Source organism: Cinclus cinclus, chromosome 1 (assembly GCF_963662255.1).
Source record: "Cinclus cinclus chromosome 1, bCinCin1.1, whole genome shotgun sequence".
Lineage (NCBI taxonomy): Eukaryota > Metazoa > Chordata > Aves > Passeriformes > Cinclidae > Cinclus > Cinclus cinclus.
In genome coordinates, this window is record NC_085046.1 from 147,733,223 (window position 1) to 147,749,194 (window position 15,972).

Sequence of the window (15,972 nt, forward strand, 5' to 3'; positions counted from 1 at the left end):
GTTACCATGGTGTCTTCCTTCTCACCTAGCACAAACAACTAAAGCTTCTGGGCATTTTTCAGGACACACACATGAATTTGATAAAGGATTTTGCCAAGAGTTGTGCATGCTGAAGGCAGTGCCTCCCCCACCACAACTTTCCAACGTTCATCTGCCATTGAGCTCCCCCAACCTGCTGGTGCCAGAACAGTTCATCAAAGCAGTCCCCTAATCAGGCTCAGGCCTGGGGCACCTTAACCTGCCAGTGAAGGGAGGCTTGAGCTAATTTGCCTGAGTCATCTGAAAGATTTTAGGCAGAAAACCCAAGATACTCTCCTATTGTGGGTTTGGAGGCACCAGTCTCTTGTGCACAGGGACAGAATTCTATCCACCTGGCAATGCATGATCTGAGGAGGTTCATCAAAAGCCTCCACAAATGAAGTTATCTCAACTATTAAAGCTTTCATCTTGCAACAAATCCCAGTATATAACTGATGGAAAATCTTGTTTCTCAAGATTCTTGTTTCTTTTTTAAAAGGTATCATAGAAGAAAGACTGTGTCAGAAAGGACATCTGAAAAGCCATTGTAAAAGGAAAACCTGTGGGTAAATATTCCAAACAGGAAGAGATGCCTTTGGGGAAAGACATGCTGATAGAGAAGACACCTCAAGACAGCTGCCCTAAACACAGTTGCTCCACCCAGAATATTCAAAACCAACCAAAAGTTCAGGAATATTTCATCATATTTTCAAATACACACAGTGATAATTGAAATGGTCCTTGTTCTTCTCCATACAGTGATTTGAGCCACTCTTTTTAAGCTGTTTCTTGTAACACATAATGAAAGAGTGTTTGAGGCAAAAAAAGGGCATTTTTTAACCCAGCTTTTGTTTCAAAAATAAAACAGCAATTGAGAAAGATGCAAACTGACCAATACATTTAAGGAATTTGAGAACCTAAATTTAAATTCTGAACAATACACCCCTAACAGCTCTCTCACTGCACGCAACAGAATTAATTTCAAATAACCACATTACAGAGGCCATCAGAGCTGGTGCTGGAAGCCATCACAGGCTGAACAGAACCCACTGGACATACCCTGCCTCCATAGAGGATTGAGGGAGGCTGTAGGACTCTGCCAGTCACATCTGTCATTTCATCCTTGACCATTATCCCAAACTCTCGGACGTAAGGGTCGGTGTTAAAACTCGCGCTCCGCATCTGAAATGATAAAAATGTATAAAACCAAGCTCATAACCTGTGTGCAGTGCACAAACACATCAGCCAGCACCTGCACAGGGTGAGCAAAATTGAGCCCATTCCTACACCTGTCTCACATTTGACTCAACACTCACCAATTTGCTGATCTCTTCCTGTCGATCTGGGGCTGATCTGGCAGTGGCTCGAATCATAGTGGAAGTTTGATTGTCAGTGAGCTTCTTTATGCATCTTTGTCCTGCCACTATGTTGCACACCTGAAATTTCCCCACAGAAAGAAAATTAAACACAATCCAACTAGTTTCTTTGGCTCATGGCTTTTTTTTTTTTCACTGCACTACAGATTTTCTCAAAATCTGGCTGCTCAGAAAACAATTTGCCAACACTTGAACCCTTGTTCCCTCTGACCCCCTACCCCCAGACACAAAATACAGAATTATGAGTTTACTTGCCTCCAGAGGAAGGTATGTGTGTTTCTGCTCCTGTCCAACTTGTAAACATGGAAGGTGAGGGTAGCGTAAAACTAATTTATGCCTGTCCTTAAAATACTGAGCTACAGTGCATTCAACTGTTTGTCCATTCTCCTGCTGAAGTGGGAATCTGTTGGAAAGCAAATATGGAAAGCAACTATTACTTCATGCAAAATGCTTCCCCCACAGTTCCTCAGTATACTTTTTGGCAGAAGTTAAGCTTATTGAAAGAGGATGAAACAAAGCTGAAATGATAAAATACCAGACTCAGATACAGATAAGTTATCTTCTTGTAGAAAGCTGGTATCAGTTTTGCTCCTTATATTACTTCCTTAAAACTGGGAACCACTGTCTCCATATTCAAGTTATCTGCAAATCTCTGGTTGGCAGTTAAAAAAAAAAAGGTTTTTTCCAGAGGAAAAAGATTGTAAATAAGCAACATCAGGAGGCTGATCCCAACTGGAACTACTTTTCTATTCCAGTTGCAGGAAACATTAGGCTACAAATAGGACACCCTGTCCTTCCAATTTTAAAGAAATCCATAAATAACAAAAAAATACCATTCCTCCCAACAAAAACAAAAACCCTTCCAGATCTAAAACAGTGCAATTGGTTCAAATGCCATGATACTCATTATAGTATAAAAATAGAACAAAAAGAACAGCAAAATTGGGAAAATACTTTGAGGTATATTTAAGGATATCAACCAAAGAAAGCATCATTTTTCAAGCTAACTTCTCCCACCTTAGAAAGGCAGGCATGATATTTTTCCATCCTGAGATCAAACATATACTTAAAAAGCAGAAAAAATACTTTACGTTTGGTGACTTGCTGGTCGTCTGGTGACATTGCATACTCTGTATTTCCTTTTCATTTGTCCACAGTGTGTTATCTCCACCTTCAGACCTAAAAATTGGACAGCACAAATCACCATTTCTCCAAAATCAAGGTGTCAGCCCTATACTGCTACATGAGAGCAGTTAAACAGTGTAATAAAACCATTCTATTCAGCCCCAAAGGGTAGCCCAGACCAAACACAAAAAGCAATTTACAGTCTTAACATTCAAAACTCCTGAGCTTCAACACAGAATTTCAGAGCTCACAGATGATGCTGAGCACATTCTGCAAATTCCATTTCTGTACCTCTAAGGAAGCCCAGGATAGGGAAAGGACAAAAAGGGCACACAAGATCCTTGAAACAAAATCCCTTGTTTATACTTCCTGTCTAAACATACAGGGTCTGTAAGAGCTCCAACTCTTGCAGCCCAGCCTGAGCTAATGAACTGGGCCTGTGGGTAGAGTGGAATCCCCAAACAGCCTCTGTAGGAGCTCATGGGAACAAGGCCACAGTGAAGTGATCCAGTGCCTGATTATCCTTTCAAAACATTCACAACCAATGCACACTCAGGATTTATTGATACCTTCCTTGCTAACTTCTAGTTGGGCAAAGATAACTTTGTTGATGTTTTTTGGAAGGTGCAGGATGGATTTATGGATCTACTCTTTATAAAGTTGCTCGATTTCTGCCAAGAGTATCATGAAGGAAGGATCTCTGTTTATCAGAAGCCTTCAGTGAACAAAACCAGTAAGATTTCTTCCTCCTGTTCTCTTTGATTCAGCCACTACACACTAGAGTAACTGTTATTTACTTCCAGGAGAGTATATGCAGGACAGATGCCTAAGTATGCAAAACCACACTGCTAAATTATTAGTAAAACCTGAAGTATGAAAAACCTGACATCAGTAATTGGAAAATCTTAGGATTGGGTAATTAAAAAAACATGAAATCCCAGTCTTTGTAAACATTTAGAGATCATCAGATCAGGAATTTGAGTATTTTTGTATGGAAGTGGGATTGATATTACTGAAAGGTTTCAAAGCAAAAATTACAAAATTTTGGTCTCCCAATAAGGTAAAATATTGTAGTAGAAAATATTTAAAACACATAGTGGTAACACATCAAACAGAATAAAGCAGCTGTATATAATTTCTTTATTACCTTTTATTTCTTTGGTAAACTTTACCCTTTGGGAATCTGTCAGAGGTTTTTGCTGTTCTTCAATACTTTTGAAGTCCAGAACTTCACAGACAAATTCAATAACTGGCTGTGCTTTGTAAAACGCAGTTGCAGACACTGCAGACAAAAATATTAATGGTGTGTTACAACAGTACAGAGGAAATTCTTGGAAACCAAACAAATTGAACTAAATTTTTGCCTTTCCATTAAGGAGCAAGAAGAAACAAGAAAATACTTCCTAGTACCTACCATCAATATTTAACATCATTTTCCATAATGAAGGTCTGACTGACTGATGGAAGCCAAACCAAACTTCTCTGCCACCACCCAAAGGATTTGAGCACCCTTCTGATGCTGTAAAGAAAGATCTCCCCACAGGAGTATACCTGCAAGAAAGCAAATGAATTCACAACAGAAGACTAAAGCAAAAATCGCAATAAAGCCATAATTAATGCAAATTCTTTTTCACAAAAGCACAGAAATGTCAGTGTTTAAAATTACCAATAATCTGAGATTCTTGACAAGACTCAGGTTACACCTCTCAAAACCCAGCTTGTTACAGTGAAAAACTGTCTATTACTTGAGTTTAAATTTACCTATACCTAATAATTCCAACAAAAAAAATAATAAATTGTTATTTGTATTCTATTAAAACTTCAGCTGTGCCTCTGTAAGAAAAGAATTAAAACTTTCTGCTATTAAAACACCAATGTAACAATCTCTCCCCATACTGTGAATTACAGACATTATGCGAGGGTAAGCAATCTAAAGAAAATACTTCTGATCCATCTTTCATCTTGATAATTAAATACTGCAAACTTAATAGTAAACAAATCATATCCTGAGCCAGTGTGTTCCTCTGATCAAAGGTATATGACATTCTGGGCTGTTTTCTGTGCTGTAAAACCTGATTAAAATAATTTCACCTTTTTTTATTCTAAATTTGACGATAAAACCACCATACTATAAGGCTATTTAAAGTCATTTACATACATTTAACTCCTATTACTTGTTTAGAGTTTTGATATGGGAAAGTTCAGCCCTACTAAACCTCATTCTTTGCTTTCTAACTGAATATAATTTGCACAGTGGTCTTAAGTGACTTGTGTCACAGCAGCAGAACTAAGCCCAGAATCTCTTGTGTGTGACTGAAAATGCTGTAGGTCCTACTTGAAAAACAAACAAATAATTTTCAAGTATTTCTTTCCTATCAAAATAGCCACACAAGGTGACATTAATGTCCCCCTAGCCCTGTAACCTTTATACAAAATTGGCAATAAATATCTGTCCAAAGACACACCGTTGCAGGGTAAGACACTGTTTTAAACCCACCCTTCTACATCGACCAACCTCCAAGCACTTCCCACTCGGGGAGAGGCTCCTTCTCCAAGGCTACAGAGGAAAGAGGGAGATGGCAGAGCCCCCTGAGCTGAGAGCACACAAACACGAGACTTCTCCCCCTGGGGAAAGGTTCTGTGTCCAGGCTGGAGGCTCCTGATTCCAGCAGGGGAGCAGGAAAGCACCGATGGCCTCTTGCCTGAGCCTGCCACGGCTGCGGCCGGGCAATGGGAGCACAGAGTGCCCAAAGAGCCACCAAAGCACCCAAGTCACACCCAAAGCACCTCAAGGGCTTCCCCTCACCTCATGGAAGGCAAATGCCTCATCACCACATCCAGGGCCTGGATGGTCTCAAACGGGACACTCGGCAGCCGGCCAGAGAGAGCATCGTGTAAAGCCTGCAAACTCACACAGGACATCCACTTTATAGCCACCTTAAATATTCTGTCCTTTCCTTCTCCTGGCAGCGTGACCTCCAGCTCCACCTGCAACAATGCCAAACAACAAACCAAGATGATTCTTTCCATAGAAAGGGGGGAAACCAGAAAGGATAATGGATTCCTCTGAACAGCACCACGAAGCAGGGGAGGAGACGAAAAGGATGAAGCAACAGCATGCAATAGGTACAGCCTCTTTTTACAGCTCCATCTTCCCAAAGGGCGTTTCAGAAGCCTGGAGTGCCTCCGAGCTGGCACCTCACTCCTCTGTGAGGCAACACTGGAATTTGGAGGTGCTTGTATCAACGTGGAGGTCTCAGCAAAGATCCCATAATCTGATTCCAGACCCCTAACACGCCCCAGTGCATCACTGCTTGTGTCAGTTCCTGCATGCCTAAAATATAGCATGGGGTACCTGCCAAGATTCATGAATTTCTGGTATTTGCTCTCAAGAGCACCAGATTGCTTTACATACTACTGCTGCAGACACAGTTCAAACAAGAGAAGAAAGGAACTTCAAAAGAGGAGGGAAAAAAAAAATCACCAATCACCCAAGCAAAATAAAAAGCCCACAAAAGCCATCAAGCCAAAACTCTTACTTTTAAAGTAAGAAAAGAAAGAATAAACTACAACCCCCAACTACCAGTGATGGTATCGGGCAGAAAACTGGCACTTCTTTGCCATGTTATGCCCTACTTTGAATTTTTTGTCTAAAAAACAGTAGCAAACTACATTGTGGTAAATTACTTCAGCCAATTACTGTAATTACTTGTAATGCTGATTTCTCCTCTTTCTTTAAACAAGGGAAGTCTGAGCACCAAAGTTTTTAAGCCGACTAAAATTAAGGATTGTCTGAAATAATCAGGAGGTCTGGGAGTGACTACAAGAAATAACAAGATCAGAGTATCCTTTGTGTTGGACACAAACAAAAACACCACATTTTGCCCTGCTAGGGAGCTTGGAATTTAAATATAGAAGGCATCCACTTAACAGGCAAATTGTAATTAGCAAAAATAATAGGTGGCTAACAGTAAACTAATATTTGCCAGCATCTGGCCCCCTGCAACAATTTGCTTCTTTGTTCCAAAAATAGGAAGGAAATATAAAACACAAATAAGAAGCCCTTCCCTTCCCAAAATAAAAAATGGTTGACCACCTATAGCAGGCACACGAAATAAATATTACAGCTGAATCTCTCCTCCAGCACAAACATCATTCCCCAGAGAGACTCAAGCAGAGGAAGGAGCTGCACAGCTGTGGGAGAGCAATGAGAACTGAGTCTAAACCTGGGGTCACTGCTGTGAGCCTGGCCAGGTCAAGCCTGCTGAAAGCTGTGCAAAGAAAGGGACAGGTCTTCAGCTCACACAGGCTGGAAGCTTTCCATGAAGTCTTTTTTTCCACCACATCATCAAAAAGCCCTCAACTTCCCTCTCATTTACAGCAGATAGAAGATGTCTGTCACACCTGACCTGCATTTTCCTTGAAACCACTACTCCAAATCAAGTTTCATTTCATCACTCCTGCTTGAGCAACCTGGTCTAGTGGAAGGTGTCCCAGCCCATGGCAGGGACTTGGAACAGGACGGCCTTCAAGGTCCCTTCCCACCCCAACAACTCTATATTTATTCCCAATACTGGCAAATACACAAATCATCTGATTATTAAACATTTTTGTGCCTATGATATATATATTAAAAAAATAATTTTACTTTTTTCCTCTCCTGGTATCAATTTACAAAACTCCTTCACCATGACAGAATGGGAGATGAAGAGGAATCTGTGCTGCAGTACCCTTGTCCCTGGTGGAAATAAAAAGGCCCAGGACTGAAGAATTTCCATTCCAGGTGCACAACTACAAATACCAGCAAAAATTAGCAGAGCTGTGACTGATGCATTTGGCACAAAACAGTTTTTGCTGCTGGGTCTTAACTCCAAATTAGTTGCATTAGGAGTCACTGCTAAAATAAGTAAGGTTTAAATATAACTTTCCCATGTTTCCTTTTTTCTTTTTTAATTAAATATCTCACCCTGTTAAAAAAAAAAAATATATATATATAAAAAAATGTCCTTAATCCACATCTCACATCCAAAAGTTCACATATACTTTTAGGCACTGCTAATCAGAATTTTTCCTCTCTCAGTAATATTTTATTTATCCCACTCTGTACTTTTGAGGACAAATGAACACACTCCTGTTTGGCAAAGTATGCAAAATATGAAAAAAATTAGGACAAATTAGTTTTAGATAGAAATTTTACTATGTCCTTTACTATTAGGGTTAAATCCTAAAGCAAAAGATAATATTTGTTTTATTTTCTATCCTCCAGTAAAAAAAAAAAAAAAAAAACAACGTTTACGATGTTAGGATACTACCTGGCTGACCCACTGCTAAATTGCAACAGAGTTGAAAATTTTGCAGCCAAAGGAGCTAAATGAAAGGGATTTTACTGTCAGAATGTGAAAAATCATTCAGCCTGTAGAAAAATTTCAAAGCTATTCTTAAGAAGCATAGGTCTTGAAGCTGATGCAGTCTGAATGATTTACAAAAATCAGCATTATCACTGTTTAAAAATATAAAGATTAAACCTGGCCATGTGTTTCTGAGGAATTCTCAGTATTTCTTCTTCTCCATAAAATAAATGCAACATCATATGATTACTTTATCATGTGATAAAGTCTGAGCATACAATGTACCTTTTCTCTATTAATCCAAAAGCTTTTCCTTCCCAGGGATTCAGAGGGAAACAGATTAACAGCAAACTATGGATGTAGGAAAGAGCTCTGCTTCTGCCATGTGCAGAGTCTTTAGCAGAACTTCAGAAAGACAGAAGAGCAAGTTTGTGGCCACAGACAGGATTATACTTTTTCCTTCTAGAAAAGGGAATAGCAGCAGGATTTCTGTATTGAACTGCTGCTCTGCTCATTCATAATTACTATTTTTCTAATAAAAGACTAACAAAGATATAGGTTAAGATACATCAGTTACTCTTGAATCTTGCTAGGTGAGAAAACTTCCAAGTTCAGGTAAAATTAAATTCCAGCTTTTAACTGCAGAAGGATATTTTAGGGAAATGCATAAGTAAAGCAGGAATTGAATACAAAACTGCTCTTAGAGGTGACTTGGGTTTGCTGTGGAGAACCTACAAGGAAAGAGGAGACTTTTCATATCTTCCTACCTTGACAGTGTCCTAAACACTTCTTTCTTCTCAATATGTACAAGTAAAAACTAAGAAAATATCATGTTACCATTTACATATTCCATACTTGTTCTAAAAGGTCTAAAAAAATGAAGAAATTAAAGAGTGAAAATAAGGTACACTAAGGAAGGAATGAAAATAGATTTGCTAACCACAGAAGCAAAGCAGAATAGTACATAGAAGGAAAAGTTATAAAAAGAAGCAGAGCTTCCAGAAAGGGCAAAATTAAAAAAAAAAAAAAACCCAGAACAACTACTACCAACAAGAGATGAGGACAGAGTGCATTAATTAACTTAAAAGAGCAACAGGACGGAAAAAAAAAACCTTGGCAATTTGGTGTCAGCCCTCTGCTTAGCATCAGTTTTTCCACTACCAATGCACACTGCAAGTCAATTAAGATCTTCCACATAGATTAATCATTGTATGTCCATGAATCTTTTCAATATGATCCTAAATGTAATCAGATGTGCAGTAAACTTTCTAAATTTGTTATGTACAGAACAGTCAAAAAAAAAAAAAAAAAAAAAACACCAAGAAACCTAATCTAATTATGCTGGAGGTAAGTCCTAATACCTACAAGCTTTATAGTGGTTTAAATCATGCTTAAACCAATTTAGCACCATGTAAAAATTTCCTTCATTAAGCTAAATTTTCCCCGATCTCATTTAAAACAGCTAAAGATTTATCTCTATTAGTTCTTTCCTCCAGGGTAACATTAATATATGTAGAGCAGAACAAGTGACAAAGCCCTATAACCATGGGAAACAGGGGGAAAATAGGAGTTTACTGAAAGTCAGCCTAAATGTGAGCCACAGATGAAACCACGTGGCACTACCTCGAGCTAAACTCCACCACAAACACTCTCCTCAGTGACCCCCCCACTCCAAATGATGACTGCTCTGGCAAGATTGGGAATAGATGAAATGATTTCTTGGATGAGGTGTTCCTTCTGTGCCTGGGCCTGCAGACAGGATTCCATTCCTGATGCTTTGGATTTTAAAGCCCACACATACTAAAATATACATGGTAAAACTGAAGCCTAGGGACAGCATGGCAGCAGGAAATGCTTTTGATGTCCCAATTTCATTGTGTCCGTCCAAATGAACAGAGTAACCACACCTAGGAAAAGGCTGACTTGGAAGATTTTGTTAGCTCTGTCCCACTCAAAATGGTTATCAGAACAAGTAGGGTCAACTTGCATCTCATAAAGTCTAGTTAGATCAGAGGATTAATTTGATCCCTGTTTATCATGTATAGATAAACCATCTTAAAATTACCTTTACTTATTAAATGCAGAACTTCATACTTGTCATAAGGTATATTGTTATTCATCCATAATTTGTACAGTATTATAAGGCAACCCTGCATACACTCAGAGTTGTTCAAACCCCTAAGAGACTCTCATCAAGTATCCTTCCACCTTTGGCAAAATATTTGCAGTCTTGTGTATGAAACCTGTAGGAACTGGAATATTGTATGAGAAAGCAAGGGGAAAAAAACCACTAAGACTTTTAATGATTCCTTTATAGTTTTCCCAGACATTACCTTATCAGTTAATGAAAAGTAATTAACACCGGAGTAGAGACTGACCTTTACTGCATGGCATTCACTTAAACAAATTGGGAGGAAATAAAAATTACACATATGAGATTAAGAGCTTGATTCAGGTAGAACTATAAACTACATCAAGCACTGCACAGGTATCCAATATGAGACAGCAAATGAAAGCTCTATTCTAGAGCTGCTGAATTTCAGAGGGCCTGAGTGGTTCCAAGTTTTCACATTTCTCTGGATTTCTCTTCCCCACTTACGTTTTATTTTTGTGTACTTAAGTTGTAATCAGCTCCTAGGAGATAGAACAGTCCTCCCCTGTAACTGTGCACCCCCAGCAGAAGGGGAATACTGCAGTACCAACAAGAATGACTGTGCCCTCCCTCAGGGACTCGCCTGAACGAAAAAAAGGCACAGAAAATGCAATCTGGTATTAGATCACAGATGCACAGCCTAAATTATTTTCTAGGGTTTGTGTGTTAGCATGTTCCAACAGAGTCCCTTCCACTCCAGCAGTCAATGGACACAGGAGCAGCCACAACCAGAGGTCACCACCCCACCAGGAGCTGGCAAGCACAACCCCAGTCCCCTCCAGCCGCCTCGGGGCAAAGCATGCACAGGTCTTAACCTGTGCAGAATAAATTAATTTCACTCTCAGTCATGAAGGATTAAGGAGGAGAGGTTCCAACAGCAGCAACAGGGAGATGGAGGAGCTTCTCTCAACTACTGATAGTGAGAATAAGCTTCAAGTGGGCTTTGATGAGATTAGTGAGGTGACACAACAGCTTCTTGCTGCCCAGAGCAGTATTTTCCCTCCTCTCTCCCACACTCAAAAGTGCTCTCACTTTCTCCCTAGTGCCACTATGGAGGATTGTCTACTGTCTGGGGCAGCTGATCCAGCTCCCTGAAGTAGCAGAAACCACACCAGTGGGAAAAAAGAGAAGGAGGAATGAATGGATAAAGAACAGGGAATGACCACTGGGATAGCAACAAGCTCACACTTGTGTCCTGGCAAAGCACACCCTGATCAGAGTGGCAACAATAGAGACATCTATTCCAGAAACAGAAAATCAGTTTCTATTTGTTATTAGAAATATTCTACAAACACCACGTTAAAATCTCCAGAAATTTTTCTATTAAAAACTTACTTTATCTCTCCCAATGGGAAGTGGCATAGCTGTATAAAGGTTTTTTCTTCCATCAAACACTGGTTTGCGATCCCCAAAAATCTGGGTTTTAAAGTGCTGAACCATATGCTCCACTATTTCTCTGAAAATGCAAAAAGATTAGGTTAATCCAACTTTTTACTTTGAATGTTAAGTAGCAGACTAGTACTAACACTAATATTTACCAACAGAGGTATTAGATAAATGAAAGAGCTGTCCATTCCTGTCTACTAAAGGCAAGATTTGTTTGACTGATCTGAACTGAAAGCAAACTTTTCACAGATTACACTGTTTTCTTGAAACTGCTATTTTTAGGTTTTTTTCAGATTTAAACTTTCCTTCCTCTTCTGTGACCTGTTGGAAGTGGTGAAGTGAAAGCTCGTGCTCTCTCAAGCTCAAAACAAGAGGTGCATGGTAGATCCTGGGGCTTCAGCTCCCCTGTCCTACAGCCCTTTCTGCAGAGGACCCTGGACAAAAAACTCAGCAGCCTGAGAAGGTTCAAAAATACTATCCCAGCTTACACCCCAATGGTTTCTTGTTCATACACACAGCAAAACTGGGATCCATCCAACAAAACTGGGTATGTGCATTCAGTGGAGATGTGAATAGTAAAAGTACACACTCATTTAATAGTAGCTGGAATTAGGCTCAATTTTTGTATGAATGGGGAAACCACTCACACAGCTCTTGTCAAACCAGTGTTTACACACTGGTCATCCAGAGCAGTTCAGCAGTCAATGAGAGGTCACTTGGAATAATAACACTCTGATGCCAAAGGTCTTTTGGTCCCAATGTCCCAGAGAGACATCCTTCAGTCTACCTGTAATACTCAAAATCCATCAGCAGGCTGAAATCTTAACACACAGTCGGGGCAAAAGGGCATTAAGAGGTTAAAATGACACGGAAAGGAAACCACTGCTCCTCCAGCACTGCTGACAACCACCAGCTCACAGATGCTGCAGGGAACTGCTCATGCACCCTGACTTGGTACCCTGACAAGGTAATTAACCCAGCACTCAGGCAGGTATTGCGGTGTTGCAAAATCTGAGAAGAAACTGAACTCATTCAAGAAAATAATTAAGACTGTTTTAATTGGCAATTTCTTTGCTGTGTCCCAGGGTTTATCTTAAAGTAAGATGTGGTCACTGAAAGAAACTCTGACCTCCTGCAAAGCATGAATCAAACCTGACCCAGTAATACATGCCTCAGGTCTGCACGGTCTGACTGAACACATATGTCACTGTGAGGGTGGGAGGAAGGAGCTATTTTTTTAACCTTGAGTTTAATATTGAGCATGGAAACCCCACTTTCTTCCTGAGCAAGTTCTTCCGATTGTAAACTGCTTAATATAAAAAATGAACACTTCCACTTAATGTTTTTAAGCTTCAAAACACATCCACAATTAGCAGTGGTGCTTTTCAGCTGTGGGTGGAGTTATTTTAATGAAAGATAAGCTATTTTCTCCATGCAGAGTTAAAAGAAGAGCTATTTACCACTTCACTAACTTCAGCCCTTTGGGACGACTCTTCTACCAAGCTCATGCAAGCTCACCAAGAAGCCTGGGCTGGCAACTACAGGCAGAGTTCACCTTGTACAAATCCTCAAAAATTAAATTGAGAGAGCACCCACAGTGCAGAACCCAACTCATATTGCCCACTCTGCCTGTCCAAACAAATCTGGCCTTTCTGCCACATTACAGAAGTGTAGCCAGACTGTACTAATTCAGGAACACGTCCCAGCTGTGTGTTTTCAGTCCTGCTCCAGCCCATGTCTCCGTGTAGAACTTGCATGTACAGTAGATACACCCTGCAGTGGGGTCTGCAGGGTCACACTAGAAGACGTTGTAAAACTGAAGAACAAAGCTGACACAGATGAGAGCAAAAAATAAAATTTCCCTCTCTCCTTTCTAGAGGTTATAGCATATAAAGCAATAACAAAAACTATTTACTATATACATGTGAATTATATAACTAAAATACTAAAAACCTGTAAATCAGCAGGGGAAAAAAAACCATCATTCAGAATTGGATTACATATGTATCCTGCATAACACTGTATATATATATATATACACATCTATGTATTTGCACACCCAGAAATACAGATATAGACACAGGACCAAAATGTCACAGCTCACAAAAACCCATGTGCAGGTGAGTACAGGTACATCTACAGAACACAGCAATAAGCACTCAAAAGAAATAAAACTCATTTCAGTATGTGAATCCAAACTGTATTCTTACTGCACTGAGAAACACCCACCACACCACTACTGAATGCATCTATGGTATCTCTGCTTATTTCATCTGTGTAGATCTGTACCTGCTCCTGTCATCACAAAAGAAGAGTGACTAACCTGATCAAGCAGAGCAGGTCATTAGCTGGCACTGGAGGAAGAACTTGCTACTGAATAGGATCTGTCTTCCCAATGAGAAATTTAGGTTTTGTGGCAAGCACCCCCACACTGTAACAGCGAACTGTAAGGGAGGTGCTCACACAAAACACACACAGAGCTGTGCAGCACTTGGCTCCCAGAGGAGCTGCAGAGGCAATCTGCATCAGCCAGCAGCAGCTGGCAGAGCTGGAGGGGTGGCAGGGATAGCAGTCAAGGAAAGCAAAGCTTCCATCACTCCCCTTATGAAGAAAGTGACTGCTCCAAGTGTTTTGCAGTGCTCCAGTGCAGGAAGAGCATCTCGGTGAAATAAGCAGAGTTCAGCTCCATACACTTAACAACAAAAATTAACCTCAGCTACTGACCAGCTGAAAAATTAAACTTATAATAGACCACCACAGAAAAAAAAAACAAAAACAACAACAACAACAAAAAAAACCTGGGCAGCAAAGCACAGTGGTGCTGCTTTGTGAAAACACTACCATTACCAACGCCTCAGTGTAACAATAGAGCATGCCCTCAGGTTTACTAATTCACATTAGGAAAACCGTGGCTTTCGGGTGGCTTTTTTGACTCCACACTGTTTATTTTCATGACTGCATATTCCACCCATGTGACCTTTTTTAACAAGGAAAGGCTTTGCTCTCGAATATATAAACAGGCCATTCCAACTGTCTACAGTCAAGGTGTAGTTATGATGATGACACTTGTGGTTTCCAGTTGGTGCCAAGACTCATTCTCAAGTTTCACTTCTGGCAGCGCCGCTCCTTTTTCAAGTCAGTGAAGTTGCACACTCTAACAAGGCACAGATGCCAAATGCCAAGACCTGGCTGCTTCTTTCCCTGGACAGCTGCTGTGTGTTTTCACCTTGCTATCTGTTTCAGGAGCACAGTTTTCCTTTACATAGAATCTACTGATCAAGGATAATTTCCTATCTGCTTTAGTAACTCCATAATCCTCTCTCACAAACAGGTTCTGCCTCCTCTTGTGAGTAGGGAAAGGTGGGAAAACAAGCTGGTAACACCAGCTCCCCGCTGAAGGCCTTCAGCCAATTACACTCCAATCTTTAACCAGGTAATAATAAATCATTTTTAACAAGTTGGCTTATACTGACCCAGCTTCAATAGAGCTAATAAAGCTTATCCATCTGCCACCAGTGGCTTCAATCAGCAGCATCTTAAGATTCTGACAAAAACAATCCAAGACTTAGAGGGGGTGGGGGGTGGAAATAAGGACATGCATATCCTGCTAATGGAAGTGATCAGTACAATCACTGATTAAAGCCAGACACATCTTTCCAGACATCAGTGAGGGCACCTGGATCCAGCTTTTTCAAAGAAAAACAAATAAACTGAGGAAAGGCAAAGTGCAGTGTTACCTGTTAACTCTTCTAGGACATTTTTCTGGCTTTATATCCAATTCATAATGGTAGATATCTATTTTAGGAATGTCCATTTCAAAGAAGTTGGCCTGCAGTTTGATTGTTCTCCCAGAAGTGCCAAAATCCGGTCGAGGAGGAGGTTTAAAGGCATATCCCTGTATTGGTGGTGGCAATGGAGGAGGAGGTGTGAGCACTGCAAGAGAGAAAGCACAACTTAGCCAGCAGCTGTCTCAAATTGACATTTCAGCAAATTTACAGGCAATTGGACCAGTGAAGCCCAGTACATCTAAACCACTACTCTTTTTAAACAACCTAAAAAATGAAAAAAAGAAAAAAATCCCAAACCCTGCTTTCAGGAGACCACGAATCCTTTTTTTCTCTTTCTTTCTCATGCTGGTTCACATTTTGTTTTATTTCCTAGCCCAAATTACTGAAAAAAAAATTGTAAAATCAGTTGCATTTTCCTATACTACAAGTCAGCTGGATGGGAAATTCACAGGCCAAGAAGGAAAGCAAGAATCAAGATCTTCCTGTCAGGGAAGAATCTTCATTTTAGAACAGATCTAACCACATTTATTTGAGGAAACACCTATAAAATGGAATTTCCACCACTTTCCTCCGTGCTGCAGCTTTGCAAAATTCTGTATTAGAATTAAACTATATCCTACTGCTTCCTTCACAGAGAACACAGAGCAAATACTCTGCTGCTGCTGTGCTCAATTCTTGAGCTCAAACATCAGCTGGTGCTCAGACAATGTGAAGCAGAAGCACAATGGCTGCTTGCTGCTGTTTCAGTCCAGGGAAGTCCATTAAAAATCCACAGAGAA

General features: G+C 40.1%; 1 protein-coding gene across 4 annotated transcripts in view; it reads right to left on the reverse strand.

Moving 5' to 3' along the window:
* AGO2 (argonaute RISC catalytic component 2) overlaps positions 1-15,972 on the reverse strand; it is a 56,671-nt gene that overhangs the window by 24,029 nt on the left and 16,670 nt on the right. For 2 of the 4 annotated variants that reach the window (XM_062491898.1, XM_062491907.1), the window contains exons 2-10: positions 15,143-15,338; positions 11,355-11,475; positions 5,326-5,507; positions 3,934-4,070; positions 3,667-3,801; positions 2,486-2,573; positions 1,650-1,797; positions 1,335-1,454; positions 1,078-1,200 (exon numbers count right to left, since the gene is read on the reverse strand). In XM_062491898.1, the coding sequence (XP_062347882.1) occupies positions 1,078-1,200; positions 1,335-1,454; positions 1,650-1,797; positions 2,486-2,573; positions 3,667-3,801; positions 3,934-4,070; positions 5,326-5,507; positions 11,355-11,475; positions 15,143-15,338 (1,250 nt within the window). Of the gene's footprint in view, positions 1-1,077; positions 1,201-1,334; positions 1,455-1,649; positions 1,798-2,485; positions 2,574-3,666; positions 3,802-3,933; positions 4,071-5,325; positions 5,508-11,354; positions 11,476-15,142; positions 15,339-15,972 lie in introns of those variants that run through there. The other 2 variants (XM_062491916.1, XM_062491926.1) reach the window with 2 other exon arrangements.